The 25,419-nt window shown below is 40.7% G+C and overlaps 1 protein-coding gene across 1 annotated transcript; it reads left to right on the top strand.

Moving 5' to 3' along the window:
- The first annotated feature begins 3,338 nt into the window (after window positions 1–3,338).
- On the top strand, window positions 3,339–24,121 carry LOC138349614 (collagen alpha-1(I) chain-like). Its single transcript, XM_069314388.1, has 9 exons — window positions 3,339–3,431; window positions 5,911–6,037; window positions 6,877–7,149; window positions 8,551–9,573; window positions 11,683–11,769; window positions 14,580–14,679; window positions 16,285–16,411; window positions 18,496–18,798; window positions 21,025–24,121. The coding sequence occupies exons 4-9, from the start codon at window positions 8,777–8,779 to the stop codon at window positions 22,332–22,334; spliced, it is 2,724 nt and encodes a 907-aa protein (XP_069170489.1). The 5' UTR covers window positions 3,339–3,431; window positions 5,911–6,037; window positions 6,877–7,149; window positions 8,551–8,776; the 3' UTR covers window positions 22,335–24,121.
- The last annotated feature ends 1,298 nt before the right edge of the window (window positions 24,122–25,419 follow it).

The raw sequence follows: 25,419 nt of genomic DNA, 5'->3' as shown, positions 1-25,419 counted from the left end.
TTGATAACCAAAGCGTTTATTTCTGGCAAATAGCTAGTTAGAGAGTACTTACCGAACATAAGAATTAATGAAGACCTGAAGTTGCATACAACCGCACCAAGACCAGTTTTTTTTATTATTATTATTTTCTACCACAGATGTGGCCAGACATTTACAATGCTAACCAGCATATATACATTTTCTTCTGTCCTCCATGTACAGGGTTAGAGAAGTGTTAAACATATAGTTCAAGGGTTTATTGAACACTTAACCACAGAAAGTGATTCGGTGCTTTTAAAATGCTAAGCTAACCTGGAGGACCACACTACAAGAGGACTCTTTTGCAGGTCACAACCACCGAACAAACAAATACACCCCCTAGGCGTGAGCAGGACACCTAGGTCCAGGTATTCCAGGTGGGGATGAAGGTCAGCACAGCCTTCTGCTGCCACAAGCAATATCCGCACCCTTCAATACATAAGTCGTTCGTGTTACAACTTGCTTGCAAGCAAATATAGCAGGTAATGGATGGGTCCATTATAACATATAATGAATCCATCTGATAACACCGAATCTATATTCAGTGTTGCGACACTCAAAGGTTAACTGTCACTCCTCCCAGAGTTGACAGTTTAACACTTCACAGTCTCACTAAATCCAAACACACACAAAAAACTTGTTGCGAGATATACTCTGATTGATCCGGGATTGGGTAATTACTGATCAAAATTTAATATGTACACATCAACAATTAGTTAACCCGGGTTTTGTACTTACATTCAAAAACACCATTCATACTCCCTCGACGATGATTAAGGCGCCTTCGTACGATTGTCGATCTTCTTATGCGAGGGAGCTAAACATTGAATCCACAATGTTGAATCAAGCTCATACCTCCATCTTTCCCGACGACAAAGTAAATCCAGGAGTAATTTGGTTGTACCACGCGAGCTGGCCAATCACCTTGACACGACCATCAATAGCCCTAGCGTAATCATAACCCCACACTGAACAGTCTATAAGAATGCTGGGGACATTAACCCACTTCCTGAGAAAAGAAGCAGCACACTTTCCCCACACTTTTCCACTTTTCCGCGCGACTGTAGAACGCATGAACACATGCACGTACAGGCGAGCGGTTATCTCCTCTACTCAACCCTGATAGCACGACCTCCACGAGTTCTCCTACCGTCAAAATCTTTCACACTACTTCTTTGGATTTTTCACAGTTGACTGTCACTAATGATGCTTCACTGCTGTGCTGACAATCACTTCCTCTAAGAGTCCTACGTGACACTGAGTCTTACCAATGTGATTTAAGATATGATACTAACACGAGGAACTGGCTCTTCTTATGCCGGTTAAACTGAGATTTCACCTCTATCTCTCCTTTCTATGAAATCACATCTCTCTCTTTCACAGGTATTTCACACTGCTATTTTTGTTCTAATGAACACCAGATACCTGTACTACCCATTGATTCGGATATGGAATAGTACTAGTGTTTAGGTAAACTGTTATTCTGAGGACTTAGGACAAAGGGGCCATGCCTTGGAGCTCATTAGGCTATCCTCCTCCAGGAGAGTCTTCGACCGAATGAAGCCCAGGGGTACTTTACGTGCCCTCCAGGATTCTTTGACGTCATCACCTGTCGACCAATCACATGCATAGGCCTGTTCCATTATGGTTAGTTCCACAGCGTCTCACCAGGAGAGAGACTGTCTCTGGAGGGGAATGAGGGGTTCTGTGATCACCAAACCAATGGTCCTTGTGAGGGGAGGCCTCTACTGACCCTCCCACTACACTCTGTAGCAACATTCTCCCCCCCACCCCCTCCCTTGCTGGGTATCCCCATGGTACTGGTACCCCAGGCCTGGTCTTGAAGCTGTTGCGACTCTATTGCAACAGATCCAGATGACCCAGGTCAAAACCGATAATCTCTCTGGACTACTCATATCAAAACGAATCCATAGATACCTAACCTGATACACTTTGGATATTAAATAAGAAAGTTGTATGTTGACCAAACCACACACTAGAAATTGAGGAGACGACGACGTTTCGGTCCATCCTGATAACAGGACCATTAACACAATCGACTTGATAATGGTCCAGGACGGATCAATACGTCGTCGTCTCTTCGATTTCTAGTATGGGTGGTTTGGTCAACATTTTTTAGCCACGTTATTGTGACTCATTATCTGCAACAAAGTTGTATCTTGCAAGCACTAATCCAAGCAATAAATGTGTGCGTTGAGAGATCTATCTCTCACAATCAGCAAGAGCCACACATTTCAGACTACAGTCCCTCTATACTGCAACGGTTCTCCCCCTTTGCTGCCTCAATGGACACCAAATACAGGTATATTTGCTGTATGGAAGAGTCTGAGAGGTATTGTCAATATTGCTTGCTTTGCCACAGCATAGAGGACTCGAACTCGAGGCACAGCGAAGTTAATGAAATTAGGAAGAGCTTACTACAGATGGGTATCCAGCAGCGAGCTCTGTTTTCTAGTGTCCTGCAACTCTGTTGGTCTCTTTAAACGGAATTGGAGTGCACTCAGCAGATAGTTGGTGTCGGACTACATGTGGAAATTGGCCTTGGCTGACACCAACAGTGACTTCAGTATTGGGCATCCAGGTGGTGTGGCCACCCATTAGAGAATCAACCAAGTCTTGTAAGTACAGAGATCTGGATCACCAGCAAAATATTGTCTCATTGGAGACTCTTCGTGACTGGGATCAAAGTGCCAAGAGTTTTCTGACAGTTCTAGACTCATCGAAACAATAAGAACCCACGCAGCTTCAACATACCTTTCCCAGCGCCTCGGTGTTGCAAAACAGGGGAAAAATTCAGATTAAAGTTTTGGTAGCTGCCCATCATCCGAGCAGTTTGATGAACTTATAGCAAGTGAAAATTAATTTTGTACCTTCAATGCAACCAATCTTGTTTAATATAGATTAATAAAGCGAGGTTTGGTAAGATAAGACATTATGTAACGCAGGTGGGAGTCCCAAATGGCTACCCAAGGTGTATATTCGTTTTTTCCGAGGCAAAGGGTCCCCACAAACATAATCAGAAGTGGTATAAATAAAGGTCTAAGTTAGAAATTCACGTTCTCAATATAATTTGTTAATATCATTGGAAATGAACAAATTTTGAAAGAAATATTGGCAGATTAGCTATTTATATCTGATGCCAAAAATACAGCTCTTATTTTCGTTTGAACTGAAATGTCGTGACAGAACGTTATGTATTTTACATCAAGATAAAGCTGCTTTCCATGTTCGGCTAATCGAACACTTGTGCGAGCTATTTGTGTGTACCAGACGTATATAAACGCAATATTTACCGTTCAGCCGTACACTTGACTACAGAACCATGAAAGATGGCGGTGAGGGCGAGCCTATTGCTGCTGCCGCTGCTGGCGGTGCTATCGTCACATGTACAGGTTAGTGCTCAGACTTGTTCAAGTGCCACCAAACGTTATTAGGCTTTGGTCGGTTAGTTCACAGACTTGTTGATGTACCAGTAAGTGTTATGAGGCTTCGGTTGGTTAATATACTTGTTACCTCGATGTAAACTATATCCCGGGGAATAAAGACACGTCTCGTAATTTAGTCGTTACATTTCGTTATCTGAACCATCTTGTATTCACCAGCTAAATAATTATGTCTTACACTGGATCGAATTAGCTAAAAGATTAATCAAATTAAGTGGATATATATTTTATTCGACTTCAAATTATCCAAGACAAATATACAGTTTTAATTTACTAATGATCACTGTTGGCTGTGAATTGAATTGTCAAGCATTCATTCTGAATTATATGGCTTTATCTGAAAGCAAATCAAATAATATTATTTCCCCTTCGGTTTTGTATTTCTATTTGCTCTCTATTACACACAAAAGATTCAGCCCATCCTGTTTTGGTAGTACTTATAGTAATGATGAGGACCATAGTAATATAGAGACGTACAACCCAATTAGAACGAATAAATCGGTACTATTGAATTTGGATAAACCGGAAAAGATTTTCTATGTTGCAAAGACAAACTAATCTAATCTAATCTAACCTTCCTAGACCTAATATACGATATCTGAGGCCTAATACATATGCTATAATATGCCTAGGAATATTTAGCTTTGTTTTTTAGCTTCATTTTTTGGACTATGAATTGAACAGTACAAAGTTCTACTAATTGCTTAGTACGTCAATGTTTGTACTATAGGACACATAGTTACAAAATGTACCTTCTACACAGGAGGGTTGAAATATCCAGAAAACTCTCGTATAGTCACTTTATAAGATGGAGACCAGTTGAGGGCTAAACAGAGCAATAAGGCCTGACAAGATTGCAGAAGCAAAAACTTGACAAAAAACAATGCCTAGTCTACATAGGGCTTAGTAAACATAATTCACACAGAACTTGCCATTTATGTTGGAAAAGCCGATTGAAGGGAAGTCAGGGAGAGTCCCCTCATGTATGGCATTAAGCAGACAGGTCATTGAAGAAGAGTGAAAATACATCACCGATGTACTTCTTCAATGACAACATTGTGTTACGTTCAAAGTGGTTGGTGGTGGTCACAAACGCCCTCCTCGTCTCCACCCTCCCAGCACACATATGCCCTTCTCATTTCCTTTATTGTACACACACGCACCCTCCCCATCCCCCCATCACTGTAACCATTTTTCATACACACCATACTTATCATTGTAAAAAGGTTGCACTCAGAATGCAAATCAGAACATAGGATTTGAAAGTCAATATCTGATTTTTTTATTGATACATGAGGTACATCTGCATTAGTGCAGCTACCCTAGATTATATGAAGTGGCGTACAGTGCGTCAAAAAAGCTAACTAGGTGATGCTAAAAATTCCCCATCACACAGGATGGTTAATCATACAGAGGAATGTGATAGGCAGTCTGCGCTGGCAGACTCCGGATGCATTTTGAGGATATCATCAACACAAGAGTGAATAAGGTAGCAGTGGTAATAAAAGTCCCCATCTCGCAGGATGGTTAGTCATACAGGGCCATATATTTAGTAGCCTGCACTGGCAAATTTTGGGTACACTGTGAGGATATCTACAAGAATACGAGAGTGAATAGAGTAATTGCAAAGCTCCAGGTACCTCATGCCAACTGGTCTGAAAGGTCTATTAACTGGGCATTCGGTGATGTAGTGTGGGAGATCATGCCGCAGTTCCTACTCACAGAATTTGCAACTGGAGTGCTCAGGATTGGGAGATCCGTCACCTGCAGCCACCTACCACAGGTAACGGTAACCCAACCTGATCCTTGCAACCACTGTGTCGCACAGTCTGGTGGACGTTTTGTGCTGCCTATAGATATAGGTTGACAAATATTTAATGCTAAAATCTATGGAGTTAATGCAAAATATTTCACTACAGTTTTCATGAAGGAGGGGCATTGGAGCCGTTCCCACTTTAGGGGTGGGGGGGGGGGCACTGGGCCAACCCTGAGACTCCCAATAAAATCCCAATTAATCCTACAAAGTCTAATGAGGCTAGCCACCAAAAACCTGGCCTCCAGGAACATTGTTGCCTGTTCCAGTCACTCACTGCTAACATTAAAGCAGTCCTATGCTACGTGAACACTGATGTGTGAAAGCCATCATTCTTTTCCGAAATTGACACATCCAAGAAACCTGCTTTCACTCACATTCTTATAAGTAAAACTAAGCATAGTGATATACTCTGAAGCTACTTTAAGCAGTAGCAAACATTCAGTGACAGGTTCTAGCAAACAATTCCCTCAACACTCTTACAGTAGACGTCAGGTTCTATGTTCAGATCAATTAACATATTCTGCTTGTGCTACCCATGGAAAGATAATATAAACAAATATGTAATTTTGTATAATTAGAAGTTCTTTTTTTAGTAAATAACTGTATGTGCAGGGCGTCAAGAGTGACTGCAAGGCGGCTGGCGGGAGATGTGTTCCCGCCAAAACCTGTGACGTCACACCTTCTCAACATGGCTGCGAGGAGAAAAATGCAGTCTGCTGCATCAACACTTTAACACGCGGTGAGGATATATTCCAAGACTTATATTTTGTTGTAATGATGAGGCACAATAGATTAAATCAAGCCACAACTCAGTAAATCTTCCAGAGATTGTTACTTTTGGAGTTAAAAGATAGAGTAATCTATCTGTCAATTCTACAGTAATATATTTTACTATGTAAGATATCTATAAAGATGTATTACCATATATCCATAGTAAGATATAATAGTGATATATCCAGTAAGTATAAAAGTAGTATAGTAATAAAGAAGTATAGTAGTTAAAGTAGTATAACTATATTACTATACTACTTTACAGTATTACTATACTACTTTAAAGAAGTATAGTAATAATTACAAATTCTCTTGCTGTAGTATTTCATTTTAATTAACAAAACTACCTCGTCCCCACACTTCAAATTCACATCAATAATTTATACAAGTCGCTTCAGTGACTTGTATAAATTATTAATAAATAAGAGGGTCTTTTAATAATGCCTCTCACATGTTTAAAAGCTGCTGTAAACAATGTTCTAAACAAGATTCAAAGAGATTGCGTTTACAGTATATGTCTGGCAGACGTGGCTCACGTGGAGTCCATCATTGATCATCATCATAACGACGTCTAATGATGAATGCAATGTGAGGCGCTCTGCCACACATATACACGCAAGCTTGAGACTTGCCTTCATTTGCGGGCTCACTATAGCCGGTGCTACTTGGAACATTTTGTTCTGAGTAGCTGAATCTAAAACAACAACAACTTGCCTTCACCTTTCGATGTGATAATCCTGAGCTCACTTTGCCACCTGTTTATACAAATCTTCTTTTGCTTGTTTTACATTCCTCAAAAATATACAGAGAATAGAGAAGCAAAGAAATATAGAAAGAGAGAGCAACTCAAGACAAATAGGAGGAAGAGAATTAGCAAGAAAGAATACAAGCTGAAGGACTCCCAAGTGAAAGTGAGGAAGCTGAGAGCTGATAATCCTGACACCAGAGATGAAGGTGACGACAGAGACGGATATGGAGAAGGAGGCAACGCTTGCAAGGAGATGGGCGGACAGTGTCACCCCAAGAAATACAAGTGTAAGAAGATTAAAGCCAAGGGATGCGCAAGAGGAGAAAAATGCTGTAAGTAACTCCTAAGTGTGTGTGTTTGTGTGTACTCACCTATTTGTGCCTCCAGGATCGAGCATTGACTCTTGGGTCTCGCCTTTCTAGCCATCGGTTGTGTATAGCAATGACTCCTGTCCTATTTCCCTATCATATTTAACTTTAAAATTATGAATAGTGTTTGCTTCCACAGGCTGCTGCTTAAGTTCATTCCATTTTCCCATTACTCTCACATTAAAAGAAAACTTCTTAACATCTCTGTGACTTATCTGGATTTTAAACTTCCACCCATATTCCCTTGTTATGTTAGTATTCAGTGTGAACATTTCGTCTACTTACACTCTGTCAATCCCCCTAAGTATTTTATATGTTTCTATCATATCTCCCACTTCTCTCCTTTTTTCTAGTGTCGTCAGGTTCAGTTCCTTCAGTCGCTCTTCAAACACCATCCCGGACAAGGCTCGTCCGTTAGTGAGACAGGAACGTCTCCTTGTAAACCCGCGTTTCGAGTTTTATTAACCTGTATTTTTCTAGACGATTTCTGTTAGTGTGTAATTCTTGGTTCCAGTACCTCCGGTGTTGACTAAAGTTACAAAGTTTTGCTTTTGTTTATTATATGCTCATTTCGTCTTTTCTATCTAGTGACACGTGATTGTCTTCAGGTGTCCTGACCTTTCCACGTCTTCGTTTTAAATAGCTGAACAAAATACTTTAGGTTTCAACTTTGCATTTTTGATTGTCAAAACTTTGATTTTGCTTTTCATATTTATTGCTTGACCGCCTATGTATCTACTAAGATTACCTTTTTTCATTAGATGTTAAATTTTGTTTATCATTCATTTTAGGTCGCTATTATTTTTATCTAATTTAACTGCTCGGGAAATTATTTCCCCGACTCGTGTTAACTTCCATGTCCGAGCGTAAGCAAGTGGCTTGATTGTGTTCCTGTTTTAACCTTTCGTGCTAACACAGGTAAACTTTTTATGAGATCAGAAAATCTTTAATAAGTTCTACAAACGGAAGCATAACATTGATATTCAACAGTAAGATATATCTCTAAGGTCCTGTTTTGTATGAGTGGATTATGAGAAAATGTGGCCCGTGAGGTTATGATAATAGGTCTCACAACAGACCACATTATTGATGATAGCAATTACAACATATCCTTAATGATATCAGTTAGATCTCACAATACAACTTCATACTGATATCAGATACAACACCATATCGATGTCAGCTTGGTCTCACAGCACACCTTCATACAGTCAGATAAGTCTCACAACATACATTTCCACATGTAAAAATAAAGCACCATTAATAACACATTACCGTGTATATCTTTAATAATACAATCGTTTTATGACATTTACGAACTATGCATTGAAGGCGCCAGTTTACTGTTTCAAATTTTACTTGCAGGTGAAGGAACGTATCATGGGTCGGGTGGACCGCCGGGTCCTCCTGGTCCCCCAGGTCCCCCAGGTCTCCCAGGCAAACCTGGAGTTCATGGACAATCTGTAAGCCAGGTCCTGCAGGTCCTGCGGGTCCTAAGGGTTCTTCAGGTCCTCTAGGTCCTCCAGGTCCTCCCGCAAAAGATGGAGTGCCTGGTAAAGACGGTACTCCAGGTGCAAAAGGTGATCCAGGCATGGCCGGTGCTTCAGGCAAAGATGGCTCTCCTGGAGTGGCCGGTCCTCCAGGCAAGGATGGCGCTCCTGGTATGGTCGGTCCTAAAGGACTGGACGGTACGCCAGGCAAGGACGGCCTTCCTGGCAAGGATGGTACAAACGGCTTAAATGGTGCACCCGGTAAGGACGGTAAAGACGGTGCTCCGGGCATGACCGGTGCTCCAGGCAAGGACGGGTCTCCAGGCACCAACGGTATTCCAGGCACCAATGGTACTAATGGAAGAGATGGTATTCCTGGGAAAGACGGAGCTCCTGGTAAGGATGGTGCTCCTGGACACACGGGACATAGAGGACATACAGGTCCTCAAGGTCCTCAAGGCCCTCCAGGCGCAAAGGGTTCTGACGGAACCCCAGGTCATAATGGTTCTGATGGTCAACAAGGGCTTCAAGGCCCTCCAGGCCCTGAAGGTTCAAAAGGATCTGTTGGACCAGAAGGACCTTCAGGACCCCAAGGGCCACAGGGACCTGAAGGACCCCAAGGTCCTGAAGGACTTCCAGGAAAACATGGGAACAAAGGAGCTACTGGACCAAAAGGGTCAGAAGGAGCTACTGGTGCTCAAGGGCCAGAAGGACCTACTGGACCTCAAGGACCAAAAGGAGATAAAGGTGACAAAGGAGATCAAGGACTACAAGGATTTAATGGTTCTCAAGGTCCTCCAGGACCTGAAGGCGCTACTGGTGCTCCGGGACCTAAAGGAGACGAAGGAGCAACTGGTCCTCCAGGTAAAAATGAAGATAAAGGAGAAAAGGTTGGAAAATAATACATGTAAACTATAGAAATTTTCCTTCTCACTCAGCAAATCAAAATCGTATAACTAAAGTGATTGAACTGTAGGTATTTGGATCAACACCCACAGTCAAGTCTGCTATAAAAGGTACATGGACCAACGATAACATTCAGTAAATCATATGAGGAAGACGCTGCTCACCATGCTTAAGCTACAGAATTTGCTGAGATAATAACTTTTAAAATAGCACCAAAATAATCCTGATACATGTTGACATTATATGACAAATACAACGAGCACTTTAGATCTTATTATTGGTAACTAATCAGCCTCACGTTTTGTATGTGACGGATTATGGTCAATCAGGTCACCAGCTGATAGACCTAAAACTATTCATAAATTAATGTTGCATAACTTGCTTTATCAGATAATGTATCAACTGGCTAATATAATGGTATTATACGCTGATGTATCAAGTCGGGTTAAATTGTTTCATCCAAGACTGAATGAGTCACTTTAAAATAATTCTTATTAGGTCATAACTTTATATATTAACTGCTGCAATGGCAGCTTATAGATCAAATAATAACTAAGGGGCAACTGTTTCATCGCCTGTGTTATAAGTAATTATGACAATACTTCAAATGTGAAACATATCTTTTGTTAAACTTTACCCCTGCTCTTAATACATTTTGAGAGTACATAACTTGCACAGAACCCATATTTTATTATCCTTACATTCCTTCCAAGATGTCAGCCCGTAACAGTATCCATGTTATAGTTGCTATGATGGTACACGAAGTCTTACATCTAGACTGGTGGTCAATATGGGAGTTGTGGGAAAATATCCATCGATAAAATATATTAGACATTAGATTATCCTAATAATCCTAATCCATTAGATTATCCTAATAATTAATCCTAAATAACATTAGGATTAATTTAAAACCCAGTCAGGAATTCGAACTTGTCGCATTGTGGATGTTTCAAATTTACTAGAATTAATGTTGTGTTGACAGATGTGCAATAGCCATTATAATTGACATATAAATATAATAATCCAAAAACATATGTGTGAAATGTTAAAATATCACTTTGTTTCGTCTTTGAACCAACATAATGAAGACATATACTAGGCTAAAAATTGAGTTTGGATATCAGTTTATTAACAATGTCAAAGAGACCAATAAATTACCCAATAAACGCTTCCATTTTCTAGTACAATTTTTGCCCTTACGTAACGAAATTCAATTAATTTATTATGCACCCCATACCCAACCCGTGGACGGTGGTGTAAAGGGTTACAGAGGCACATAATCGGTTCAGGAACTGAACCCTCTAGTTCGTTTAGCTAAGCAAATAACAATATTTTACGCTAGTTACAAAATTATTAATGTTATATATACATGTACACATACTCATGCATACATGTACATATACATACGTATACATATGTACATACACATACATATTTAATCACCCACACAAATACATACAACAAAATTATTTTGTGTCACAAGTGATTCAACAAGAGGCTCACAACAGTCACTATACAAGGCACTTGTTTACATCTGTGATGAGTCACACAGTTACTAGTCTTGCTCCACACCCACCCAACTGGGCGGCAGCTTTACAGTCATGTGCATGCATTACCTACAGTAAGCAAATTTTGGATACTTCGCTAAGATTTCGGGCAGCACATCATTATGAATGAAGTACTTACACATTTCTTGGACACCAGTGATGGTGTTATCTCTAAATTCCACGATTTTTTTACATTCCATAATATAATGACGCAAAGTATGCGAATAGTTCTGCTGACAGAGTTTACATTTAGTCAAATCTACATCAGCAGATGTTACAAATTCCCAGAGGTACTTGTAGCCGAGCCTAAGCCTAGCAGTGGTAACATGTAAAAGTCTTGTAACCTTATTGGATGACCCATAGACGTGCAGTACTTCCTACATAATAGAATGATGATAGATGGAGTAACTGGTGTGAATTTCATTTTGCCTCAAGTCTCCGAAATTTAGTTGATGTTCCCGGAATATTGCTGCCCTCAGGCTGCTCAAAGGCAGTCCAAATTGCATACGAGCGAAATGCAACTTTCTTGTAAGTTGAACTGCCATCATTCGCAGACTAACTGCTGATGTGCACGGACGTACTCCTTGCACACCACAACTGTCAGGCGGTGGACGTGTTACCAACTGGTTCCAAGAACAAAGGTGAAATACAAACTAGCGCCTACTGATGTCTTGTGTATTGGATAGTCTGTTTTGTATAAGTGCCCAAGAGAAAAAATCTCCTTTGACAATTCTTCCATTAGTCATCTCAGCCGCGGACACCTGGCCTTAGACAGAAACGGCGCCCGGGACCACTACATCAATCCTAATGACAAATAAACTTGACGTTGTTATTACAAATAGGTGTTTGTACCAAGGATGCATTGTTAATGGCGTTAACTGGCTTGTAGTCTCACTAGAACATACAACAACAAATCAGTAAACACCAATTGATTAGTTCACATTCCTATAACAGAGTTCGAATTCTTAACACTTAGTACTTCTGTAACTAGATAATATATAATTTTTCAGTTAGTAAATATTGTAGTTATAGCTCTTTAATCATATTACAACAAACTAAAGAATATGACGATACATTGTTACAACAATTAATCAATCAACTGACAAGAAGGTTGTGTGGTTGATGCAGGTAAGCGCGGATCGCACGTCTATCCAGAAACAACAGTTGCAAAACTTGCCGCATAATGTTGAGTTTCCACAGGAGCAGTGAGCCATGGTTACTATATCCTTCGACCACTTAAGGCGCCGCAACCTTCATAAGACGACTCCCTTTGCTTGTTATCTTGTAATCTGTACTTGTGTAAAACTTGTAATCTGTATTTGCGTTTTCGTGTGATGTGTTTTGATTATCTTCATATCTATATGTTTACTGATCAAGGCGTTGCGACTGTCATTCTTCAAATGAAAGATTTTATCAACATTTTCTTACTTTCTCTTTTCCTGCCTCTCACAACAGTCTGAAGGACCTTCTTCTGAATAACTTCAACAACGGTATATATCATTCAAATCTTTAAGAGCCATTTGTTTTCTGCGTTTCATGATTGTTTAAATATCTGCTAGAAACTATGCAATATATCATATAGAATTTTAAATTAAAAATGCCCGATGAGTTGAATTATCCATTTCTAATGTTGAGCGCTTCCCCCTTCTTCAATTCTATTGCTGAGCAGAGCCCTGGTCGACGACCGGGCCGCGGGGACACTAAGCCCCGGAAGCACCTCAAGGTAGCCTCAAGGTAGGTAGCATGCCCCTCAGGTTATTTCTAATACTGAGCGTGTCTCTCTGGTCATTTCTAGTTCTGAGTACTTCCCTCTGGTAATTTACAATGCTGAGCACTTCCCTCTGGTAATTTACAATGCTGAGCACTTCCCTCTGGTAATTTACAATGCTGAGCACTTCCCTCTGGTAATTTACAATGCTGAGCACTTCCCTCTGGTAATTTACAATGCTGAGCACTTCCCACTGGTAATTTACAATGCTGAGCACTTCCCTCTGGTAATTTACAATGCTGAGCACTTCCCACTGGTAATTAATAATGCTGAGCACTTCCCACTGGTAATTTATAATGCCGAGCACTTCCCACTGGTAATTTACAATGCTGAGCACTTCCCTTTGGTAATTAATAATGCTGAGCACTTCCCTTTGGTAATTAATAATGCTGAGCACTTCCCTCTGGTAATTAATAATGCTGAGCACTTCCCTCTGGTAATTAATAATGCTGAGCACTTCCCTCTGGTAATTAATAATGCTGAGCACTTTCCTCTGGTAATTAATAATGCTGAGCACTTCCCACTGGTAATTTATAATGCCGAGCACTTCCCACTGGTAATTTACAATGCTGAGCACTTCCCTTTGGTAATTAATAATGCTGAGCACTTCCCTTTGGTAATTAATAATGCTGAGCACTTCCCTCTGGTAATTAATAATGCTGAGCACTTCCCTCTGGTAATTAATAATGCTGAGCACTTCCCACTGGTAATTTATAATGCTGAGCACTTCCCTCTGGTAATTTATAATGCTGAGCACTTCCCACTGGTAATTAATAATGCTGAGCACTTCCCTCTGGTAATTAATAATGCTGAGCACTTCCCTCTGGTAATTAATAATGCTGAGCACTTCCCACTGGTAATTTATAATGCTGAGCACTTCCCTCTGGTAATTTATAATGCTGAGCACTTCCCACTGGTAATTAATAATGCTGAGCACTTCCCTCTGGTAATTAATAATGCTGAGCACTTCCCACTGGTAATTAATAATGCTGAGCACTTCCCTCTGGTAATTAATAATGCTGAGCACTTCCCTCTGGTAATTTATAATGCTGAGCACTTCCCTCTGGTAATTTATAATGCTGAGCACTTCCCACTGGTAATTTACAATGCTGAGCACTTCCCTCTGGTAAACACCACTGAGGGTAATGTGCATCCAGTATAAACCACTAAAATAAATTATGTCTTATATAAAATGACGAAGGCAATGCACGTCCAAAATAAACCATTACAGGTAAAGAACACGTCTGGTATAACATACCAGTGAAGGTAACGAGTGTCTGACATAGACCACCAAGGTAATCCACCTCCCAAAATAAACAACTTGAGGTAATCTACTTCCCCAAATAATAGACTGAAGGTAATCCACGTCTAAGATAAACTACTGGAAGTAATCCACGTCTAAGATAAACTACTGGAAATAATCCGTCTAAAATCTCCATTGAGAGTAATCCACGTGTAACAGTGACAACCATTGTCAAACTCGACTACCCACATATATATCAACAAGTAAATCTTTAATGCTGAATATATAACGAGGTTACTGACAGAACATTTCCATTCAATACATTGTTTGCTTCGTGAGGCGTGGCCCACTTAGCCAACACCTGCAACGCAGTACTGGCGTCCGCCCACGTGGTGTGCTCTCTCTCCCTCTAGCCTCATATAAGACAGCTACACAATCAGGCACATCACTTGTGACTCCTGCGCTAAGATCACGATGGTGGAGGTGAGAGCGTTGTGGCTGCTGGTGCTGGTGCTGGCGACGGTGTCTACGCAGGCGCAGGTGAGTCCACTGGCTGGTCCCACCCAACGTTTCTACTTTATTTTGTACCGTGTTCTAAATTAGTTTAATTGTATATAATGTCTGCCTTAAGTATGGGAAAATCTCTAGAGCAGGATGGACATCGAACCAATGTCCTGGTTTGTGTCAACTTTCGCAGGTCGCGTTCATCAATTTAGTATTATCAGAGAATTATAGATTTAATACTTTGAGTGATTATTTGTTTTCTTTCCTTTAGAATCAACTAGATATAATTATCTTGGGTTTCTTTTGGTTCTTGTATAAAACTCATGAAGGCTTCACCTCTCATCACCCTGTGATTAATGCTAGCAGTTAACCTAAACAACAACAATGTACTCTAAAATATCCCCTGAGACAACTCTGAGAGATATAATCAAGCATGAAACATTCAATAAATGTTTTCCATTGATTTACTGAAATTAAATGGAAATCTGTGGAATTACTGAAAATTCTGAGTATATCCTACATCACCAGTTTTCGGACGTTGTAACAAAGGCTAATGAGTGCATTGTGAAGATGGTCAGTTTCATTAATGTTAATCATAATACTTTTGCTCTATCAGACCAGATCAAGTTTTCAACTGTGCAACAGGGAAGCACTTGCCACAAAAAGAACGAAAGTTTAAACTAATACGCCTTCTTGAAGGACGAAAGGAATATACTAAATTCCATGGTGATGTCTTCAAAATGAGGTATCAGAAACGGTTTGATCCTTTGTCGAAGTAACACGTTTTTAAGACAAGAGCTGAATCAAAACGTTTTAATGTAGCAAAAGAAACGTCTCATGCTCGGAGATACTTGAAATCGCAAGAGATCGAGGTTATTCCACTGATAAACTTTTAACCTTTAAGCTAATAACACGCACATCCCACTGTTACCAAAGATGAAACAAAGTCAGTTTCTGCCCGAAACGCTGCGCGTACTAGTGGCTTTATAAGATTGTAATTACTATACTATGTATCCTTACAACCCCGATGTACCTTCTTGTATATATATATATAAATAAATAAATAAATAAATAAATAAATAAATAAATAAATGAAGCACTATTAAAACCAACATATCAGTACACAAGGAGTATAGTCGAGTTCGTTCGCGACACATAATCGGGAATTCCTGATTCAAATCCCTGGTAGGACAGACATAGTTGGCCACGTTTCCTCTCACCTAATGCATCTGTTCACCTAGCAGTAAATAGGCACCTAGGAGTTAAGTCAGCTTGCTGTGGGGGGTTGCATTTTGGGAGTTCAGTAATTCGACACTGGGGTGGACCTCGATATAAACATATATACAAAGACTACCTATCCCCCGACAAAATGAATCATTATTGCTACTGTGGGATACACAATTCTAACTTTGGGGTATATAGTCAATATGCCTGCGAGACAACCTTAACAGGTTTACATTCTTCACTCAAGCGCTGGACACAAAGGCACTACACTCACTCTTCTATATACAGTTCGTAAAATAATTACATTTAATCAACAATATTCGCTGACAATAAAATTAGATGATTAAACATGAGATGTCAGTTATTACAAAGTAAATGTGTGTAAAGGAAAAGGATTAGTAACCGTTGTTCATGCAGGGCGGCAAGAGGGACTGTGAGGCGGCTGGCGGGAGATGTGTTCCCGCCAAAACCTGTGACGTCACCTCTTCTCAACATGGCTGCCGGGGGCAAGATGACGTCTGCTGCATTAACACTCCATCACGCGGTGAGGCTTTAACGTCCATTTCTAAGTTTCTTTTAGACAAATGTCCGAATACTTTTGGTAGCGTGTCGGAAGCATTAAAGAACTAGTTATTAGCACCACAGGTTACTGGAGCCGGGATGTAATTCCTAATTAGAGATGTTTTGCTTCATGCCACCAACAAGTCTAAAAAACTGTTAGTCAACCTAAGGTGATATTTTTCGCAGGGTTCTATGAACCTCAGAGCAAATTACGGAAGATTACCAGTAATCTCAGGGAACCCCCTACCTGGCTGACACTCTTAAGGCTCAACAGGGATAAAAATTAGACAATAGACGTGTAGAGCAGCAGGGTTAATCATTATTGGCTGATAATTTTAATGAAATATAACAAGAGTATATATTTATTACCTATTTCAATTTACTAATTACTGTTAAAAACAAAATTGCATTTTTTTTATTTTACATGTGGCTAACTGGTTAAAAACATTGTGTGCATTTTATAATGATTTTGTGAGAACATCAGTAGTCGGAGTGCGAAGAAAAGGGTTAAAGGAAAAACCTTTAACTGTAGAAGGAGTAGAAGCTTTTAACATATGGGTCAAGATCTTACAAAATTTTGCAAGTGGAATCCTTCATGGTGGCAAGGAATGGAAGAATACGAGGAAAGATATAACAAATTTGAACCGAGAGGGAATCCTAAAAGTGAGACATCGGTACAGAAAAAGGAAGGTGGTGAAAGGGAACAGGGCCTATATGAGGGGTAACACTAATACCACGGCACAAACGAGTGTGAGGATACTGCAGGCATCGTGCGAGGTATCGAAAGCAGTAATGATTACGACGATCCTGTAGAGACAGATTGTTGGTTTAAATATACATGCTCTAGGTAGGAGATGCAAGAGGGGCACCAGAGCTGAGACGGAACCCAGTATGGTGCAGAGCATCAAGACGACGAAGGAACTAAGAGGAGGTAGAGGAGTAGGTAGGGTAGCCATAATCAAGTTTACATAGCACGATTGAAAGAGTGCTAACAGAGGATCATGCTTCTTTCAGCTCCCCAGGAAGTATGAGACAAGACTAAGTTAGATAAGTGCCTTAGAGCATTCAGAGATAAGATATATGTGGTGACCAAGGCAAGCGAGTGTCAAAGATAAACCCCAAAAGTATAGCAGAATCTTTATACAGAAGGGGATTACCATAAAGCGACCAGGGCGTACGAAAAACGATCTGCTTCCCAGTAAAGGTCATATCACAAGTTTTAGTCATAGAGAACTTGAAGCTATGATTGGTGGCCCAGGACGAAACGGAATCAATTGCGAGTTAGATCTGGTATTGGTGGAAATCACCCCGACAGCAGATTGAGATCAACACAAAAGGCAGAGAAAATGCCAGTGGAAAATAAGAAGACCATTTAGGGAAACTAGGAAAATTAGTAGTATTCAGAACACTACTTTGGGAAACACCTTCATATTGTTGAAAAGAGTCAGACAGTGGTGCCAAGTCTCTCTTTAAACGAACTGATAGCTTAGAAGGAAGCCTCTGCGACAAAGACCAAAAAAATGGAGTTGGGATAAAATATTGTATCCCCAAGTGGTGTCATAAGTCTTTTCCAGGTCATATATAAAAAAAAGGAACAACAGAGGTCTGCGACTGTCTTTTCTAGACCGCGTGCTTACAGGCGTACAGCTCGAACACAGTCTGAATTCCTCCAGTAACGCGCTGCCTAGTTTTCTTAATGAAACATTTGGCTGTTGTTTGGTTACCACACGGCCCACAACTAATTACGTTCAAGCTTTTCTTGAACTGTGCTTCGTTCTTTTTCTGTTTTCGATTCTTGTGCATATCGTAAATAAAGACCAAAATGTTATCTCTTAATTTGATTAGGTTGGGTTAGGTTTGATTAGGTAAGGTTGGAATAGATTTGGTTAAAGATCAGTGATGACGTACGAATGAAACTTTTCTCAGGTCTTAGACTAGGTTTTAAAGAGGGCGTGTGAGAAGGGAATGAGGCGGACGATTTTGTTGATACTTCAGAATGAAAACCACTACTTTAATCCGAATGAGTCTTCTCTATATTAATGTACTTATTATTTCTCATTTTTATAGAGAAAAGCGAAGCTACAAAAATCAAAGCTAGTAGAGAAAGAAAAACAGGGAGAAAGAGGAAGCAGTTCAGGACAAATAAGAATAAGGCAATTAAGAAACACATTACACATAAACTGAAAAATCCCCAAAATAAAGTGAGGAAGCTGAGAGCTGGTCGCCATGACACCAGAGATGAAGGTGACGACAGAGACGGATATGGAGAAGGAGGCAACGCTTGCAAGGAGATGCGCGGACAGTGTCACCCCAAGAAATACAAGTGTAAGAAGATTAAAGCCAAGGGATGCGCAAGAGGAGAAAAATGCTGTAAGTAACTCCTAAGTGTGTGTGTGTGTGTGTGTGTGTGTATGTGTGTGTGTGTGTGTGTGTGTGTGTGTGTGTGTGTTTGTGTGTACACAACTAGCTGCTCTTTTCAAAGCTTCAGCTCTCGGGCACCAACTCTCAACCTTCTATCCTGTATTATACAAGTTACTCAGCCCTGTTGCTTCTGTCATATCTGCACTTTAAGCAGTGAATAGTGTGCTTCAACAATTAGTCTTGTTAATGCATTCCATCTATTTATTGACAAAAACAAATATATATCACTCTCTCATTCGGGTGCCTAATTTGCACCGGTGTTCGTGAACGCCCGAGCCAAATAGTTTGTCCTGTAAACTCCCTAATATTTTGTACATAGGGATCATGTATCTCCTACATCTTGTCTCTTCCAATAACGTGATTTGAATCAATTTAGTTATTCCTTGCAATTTATGCCACTTATCCATGAGTCTATTATACATAGAGCCTAATATACCTAGATCCTAGTATACCTAGAGTCTAGTATACCTAGAGCCTGTCAGCAGATTAGTTTTGATGAGAAAAGGACCACCACTGCTCTTTCCTCCAAGGTGGTCAGGTCGAGTCCTCTCAGCTCCGACACAACCTTTACCACACAAGGTTTCTTGCCTAATTATATATATATTCTTTGGATGGGGATTCCATTGCTGAAAATGCATATTAAAGGGGCAGATCTTATATAGGTTCTATTTAGCTTTCTGAAAGCCTTTATATTAAGATTGATAAAGCTATTCAACTATTTAGCCAAACCTTAGGTTAAAGTAAATTAACTATTTTCTTGTGATGAGTTGAGTCCAGTAAGCAAACCGGCTGATGTTGCAACTACCTTATCAGTATCCAATGAAAGATTAAGTTTTCATAGTAACCTTCTTATTATCTAGTCCCTCCCAATTCTTGTCTGATCTCCTCTTTAATCATCTCTGATTATCTGAGTCTTTCGTATTCTGGTCTTCCAGATTCACTGGGAGCTCTGGGTAGCTGTGTAGAAGTTTTTTGCCTGGGACTCTGTGTCACTCTCTGCTTCACTTCTAACTTTTATGTACTCATTCCACTCTTCTGCAGTTACTGTGGTTAGCTTTCATTATTTTTTACATGAATGTCCTTTTGCCTAAAAGCATTATTTCCTATGCATATTTAAGCCCGTTTTAAATTTGCTGATTATATTCACCCTAGGGAGAATATAATGATTTGTTATATTCTCCCTAGAAAATATTTGTTACATTCAAATCAGAGAATATACTCTGATTTGTTGGTAATCCCCTATGCACAGTCCTATTCTTTTTGTTTCACTCTCCTATTGTTTATTAATGGATTTCTATTACATGTAATAAATATTCAAATTATCACTTTTTTCATATGTGCATTATAAAATCGTATTTTTCTATGTCAGCCTCTCCGTGTGTTAAAATCAGGTGAAATTTTACCTGGGAAGTCATCAAATTTTCGTGTTGCCTCATAAAAATATTGTCAAAATGTTCATCTGTGCTATCTCCATTAGGCTTACTCAGCGTGTTTGCTCTCTTCCTGATGGGCTTAACGTTTTCCAACCCAATTTTCATATAGTTGAATTCCCTCTATTACGGTCATGTTTGCTCTCAAGAGCAAACAAAAGCAAACTGCTTTCTTAATGAGTTACTCCATTTCTATTATCATAATACTGTTTAGGTCTATCGTAATTTTCAAATTGGTTGTAGATTACCGCCGTCATCATTTTTTCAATCCTTTTATGTTTTTTCTTGTGAGGAATCAGAGTAACTATTTGCCCCTTTGTAGCAAAATTAAAATGATCTTTCGTTGCCTGTCTAATAATCCTTGGGATTATATTTGGCTTTGATTCCAATTACTTGTTTTTTTTATCACACCGCATCTTATTGATACGGTCTCATAACACTCCTCCGTGTTGATGTACTCACCTAATTGTACTCACCTAATTGTGCTTGCGGGGGTTGAGCTTTGGCTCTTTGGTCCCGCCTCTCAACCGATGTGTCCCATATCCCGTGTCTTCGTGTTTGATTTCCACATCAATGTATTAAAGAATATATTGAAGAGTATAATATATTATGTTCATCATTTCCACTTATATTAAAGAACATAAATGACACATAACCACGTAAACAATTAACAACAGAATACTTTAAAGATATATTATGAAATATACACTGAAGGCGAGTTTACTATTGTATATTTCATTTACAGGTCATGGAACGCATGATAAACCGCATGATGTGGCGGGTCCCCCAGGTCCCCCTGGTCCTCCTGGTCCCCCTGGACCTACTGGTCCTTCTGGGTCTGATGGTCACCATGGTAAACCAGGTCCGTCTGGTCATGACGGTAAAGACGGCGTTCCCGGTACTCCAGGCAAGGACGGCATTCCAGGCACCAACGGCACCAACGGTACCAACGGTACCAACGGTACTAACGGAATTAACGGCACAGACGGTGCTCCCGGTAAAGACGGTAAGGACGGTGCTCGAGGCATGCCTGGTCATCCAGGTAAGGACGGCTCTCCAGGCAAGGACGGTATTCCAGGCACCAACGGTACTAACGGCAAGGACGGGGCACCTGGCAGGGACGGGGCTCACGGGGAACGAGGACATCCAGGTCATCCAGGACCTGCTGGCCCCCCTGGTCCTGCAGGACCTTCAGGTGCAAATGGCACTAACGGTGCTGATGGAGCCCCGGGGCGTCCTGGTGCTGATGGCCATCCAGGATCTCAAGGCCCTCCAGGTCCTCCAGGACCTGGAGGACCACAAGGATCACAAGGACCGCAAGGACCGCAAGGACCACAAGGAAATGAAGGACACATGGGCCCTCCAGGACCCACGGGCCCTACAGGACCCATGGGCCCTAAAGGGTCTCCAGGGCCTAAAGGTCCTCCAGGAAATAATGGACATGGAAATCATGGAGGTGGCAATAATGGACATAATGGAGGTGGCAATAATGGACATAATGGAGGTGGCAATAATGGAGGTGAAAATACTGGACATGATGGACATAACAATAATGGAGATGACAATGATGGACATAATGGACATAACAATAATGGAGATGACAATGATGGAGATGACAATGATGGACATAATGGACATAACAATAATGGAGATGACAATGATGGACATAATGGACATAACAATAATGGACATAACAATAATGGACATAACAATAATGGACATAACAATAATGGCCATAATGGACATAACAATAATGGAGATGACAATGATGGACAAAATGGACATAACAATAATGGACATAACAATAATGGACATAACAATAATGGAGATGACAATGATGGACAAAATGGACATAACAATAATGAACATAATGGACATAACAATAATGTACATAATGGAGGTAACGATAACGGACATAACAATAATGGACATAATGGAGGTAACGATAATGGACATAATGAAGGTTTCAATAATGGAAATAACTCAAGTGACCAGACTGAACATAATGGAAGTGATGATAATAATAAGAATAATGATGACGATAACAGAAATTAAAATAATCTACATATAAATCATGGAAATAACCGGCCTGGAAATGGAAATGTTGAAAATGGATACAATAACAATGACACTTATGGAGAGGATTCTGGTAAGGAAATGTAAGCTCTGGGGTAATGGTCCTTCTCAGTCAATCATGACCTTGGAGCTGAGGAGAGTAAACCATAGGGAAGACCATAACTTTAACACTCACAGCCAGGACCACAGGAAGGTATATGGATCAACACCCACAGCCAGGACTACAGGAAGGTATATGGATCAACACCCACAGCCAGGACTACAGGAAGGTATATGGATCAACACCCACAGCCAGGACTACAGGAAGGTATATGGATCAACACCCACAGTCAGGACCACAGGAAGGTACATGGATCAACACCCACAGCCAGGACTACAGGAAGGTACATGGATCAACACCCACAGTCAGGACTACAGGAAGGTATATGGATCAACACCCACAGTCAGGACTACAGGAAGGTACATGGATCAACACCCACAGTCAGGACTACAGGAAGGTATAGGGATCAACACCCACAGCCAGGACTACAGGAAGGTATAGGGATCAACACCCACAGCCAGGACTACAGGAAGGTACATGGATCAACACCCACAGCCAGGACTACAGGAAGGTACATGGATCAACACCCACAGTCAGGACTACAGGAAGGTACATGGATCAACACCCACAGTCAGGACTACAGGAAGGTATAGGGATCAACACCCACAGCCAGGACTACAGGAAGGTATAGGGATCAACACCCACAGCCAGGACTACAGGAAGGTACATGGATCAACACCCACAGCCAGGACTACAGGAAGGTACATGGATCAACACCCACAGCCAGGACCACAGGAAGGTATATGGATCAACACCCACAGCCAGGACCACAGGAAGGTATATGGATCAACACCCACAGCCAGGACCACAGGAAGGTATATGGATCAACACCCACAGCCAGGACCACAGGAAGGTATATGGATCAACACCCACAGCCAGGACCACAGGAAGGTATATGGATCAACACCCACAGCCAGGACCACAGGAAGGTATATGGATCAACACCCACAGCCAGGACCACAGGAAGGTATATGGATCAACACCCACAGCCAGGACTACAGGAAGGTACATGGATCAACACCCACAATCAGGGCTACAGGAAGGTACATGGATCAACACCCACAGCCAGGACTACAGGAAGGTACATGGATCAACACCCACAGCCAGGACTACAGGAAGGTATATGGATCAACACCCACAGTCAGGGCTACAGGAAGGTATATGGATCAACACCCACAGCCAGGACTCCAGGAAGGTATATGGATCAACACCCACAGTCAGGGCTACAGGAAGGTACATGGATCAACACCCACAATCAGACCTACAGGTGTAGAGGTGAATGGCTCCACAACCTGTAACTCGTTACTAAGCAATGAGAACCAACGCACTGCATGCTGTATAGTACAGTTGAGTCCTCCATATTTTATATTATGGTTTTTGTTGTCAACTTGTTCCACAGGTACTTTATTTCAAAGTTGTTTTTGTATTTACTTTACCAGCTGACTCATATAGTAGTGAATAAGTCTCTTCACCAAAACTGTCATCAGTTATTGTATAAGCTGAGTTATCAACCGCTATGTTTGATAACACAAACGTACCCAAATGTTCAATCAGTTTTTTATATAATTTATTTAGTATATTGTTGCATAAAATATAAGCAAAAATTCTTTCTGCGCAACTTTATGATTTTCTGTAATATATTTGTGAGAATATAATTTGCACGTGAGTAATGTATTTTATTTTCCTTACATTATTTTGAAAAGTTTTTACTGACATATAGTTTTGATTTTTCAACTAAATATTAGCAAGAAATTAAACAAAATATTAAATTAATTCAAATATTAAAAGGAATAATCTAACTTGAAAGAATAATATTAAAATAAATAATTAATATGAAATTAATACAAAGCTGTATAGCAGAGAATGTGTGTACTCACCTATTTGTGCTTGCGGGGGTTGAGCTTTGGCTCTTTGGTCCAAAAACACACACTGTATGTGTGTGTGTGTGTGTGTGTGTGTGTGTGTGTGTGTGTGTGTGTGTGTGTGTGTGTGTGTGTGTGTGTGTGTGTGTGTGTGTGTGTGTGTGTGTGTGTGTGTGTGTGTGTGTGTGTGTGTGTGTGTGTGTGTGTGTGTGTGTGTGTGTGTGTGTGTATGTGTGTGTATGTGTGTGTATGTGTGTGTGTGTGTGTGTGTGTGTGTGTGTGTGCGTGTGCGATGATGAACGGAGCAACTCCTGGTACCCCCCTTTTATTAAGCATATATTAAGACAACCGAAAACAGCAAGTGACAACCTTTACTTTCAACAACAATGTAGATCAGTTTGACCGTGAGAGGGACTGCAGGAGGGACTCTGTGATAGTCATGTCAGAGTCTCGCCAGCTACTGGATTGCGTACTTACTGCAGGAAGTACACCGTAATATCCAGGGGGCTGGATTCATCACGCAGCTATCCAACTTCCTGGGAACCTTTCTCTTATCACGATTGTTTTGGTTACGCCACGATAGGGAGCCGGTCGGCCGAGCGGACAGCACGCTGTACTTGTAATCCTGTGGTCCCGGCTTCGATCCTGGGCGCCGGAGAGAAACAATGGGCAGAGTTTCTTTCACCCTATGCCCCTGTTACCTAGCAGTAAAATAGGCACCTGGGTGTTAGTCAGCTGTCACGGGCTGCTTCCTGGGGGTGGAGGCCTGGTCGAGGACCTGGCCGCGGGGACACTAAAGCCCCGAAATCATCTCAAGATAACTCAAGATAACGATTCAACAGTTCCCACACTACAACCTTCTTAAGGACACCGCTCCCGGCCAAGTGACCTCCAGACTTCTTCTGACTTTACGTAAACCTTCTAACTTTTACTTAGAGATTTGTATCTGCTTTGCTAACAATATATGCTCTGAGCGTTTGTAACTTGTATTAAACATTTTCTTAATATATACAATTGTCATAAGATATTGTATAATTGCTTAGATTGAATCAATGGATGATACCAACAATCTTAAACTACGCAATAAAATTTACCCAGAAAG

Source organism: Procambarus clarkii, chromosome 78 (assembly GCF_040958095.1).
Source record: "Procambarus clarkii isolate CNS0578487 chromosome 78, FALCON_Pclarkii_2.0, whole genome shotgun sequence".
Classification (NCBI taxonomy): Eukaryota; Metazoa; Arthropoda; class Malacostraca; order Decapoda; family Cambaridae; genus Procambarus; species Procambarus clarkii.
The sequence above is the reverse complement of the archived record's forward strand: the minus strand, read 5'-3'. Positions and strand labels throughout refer to the sequence as shown.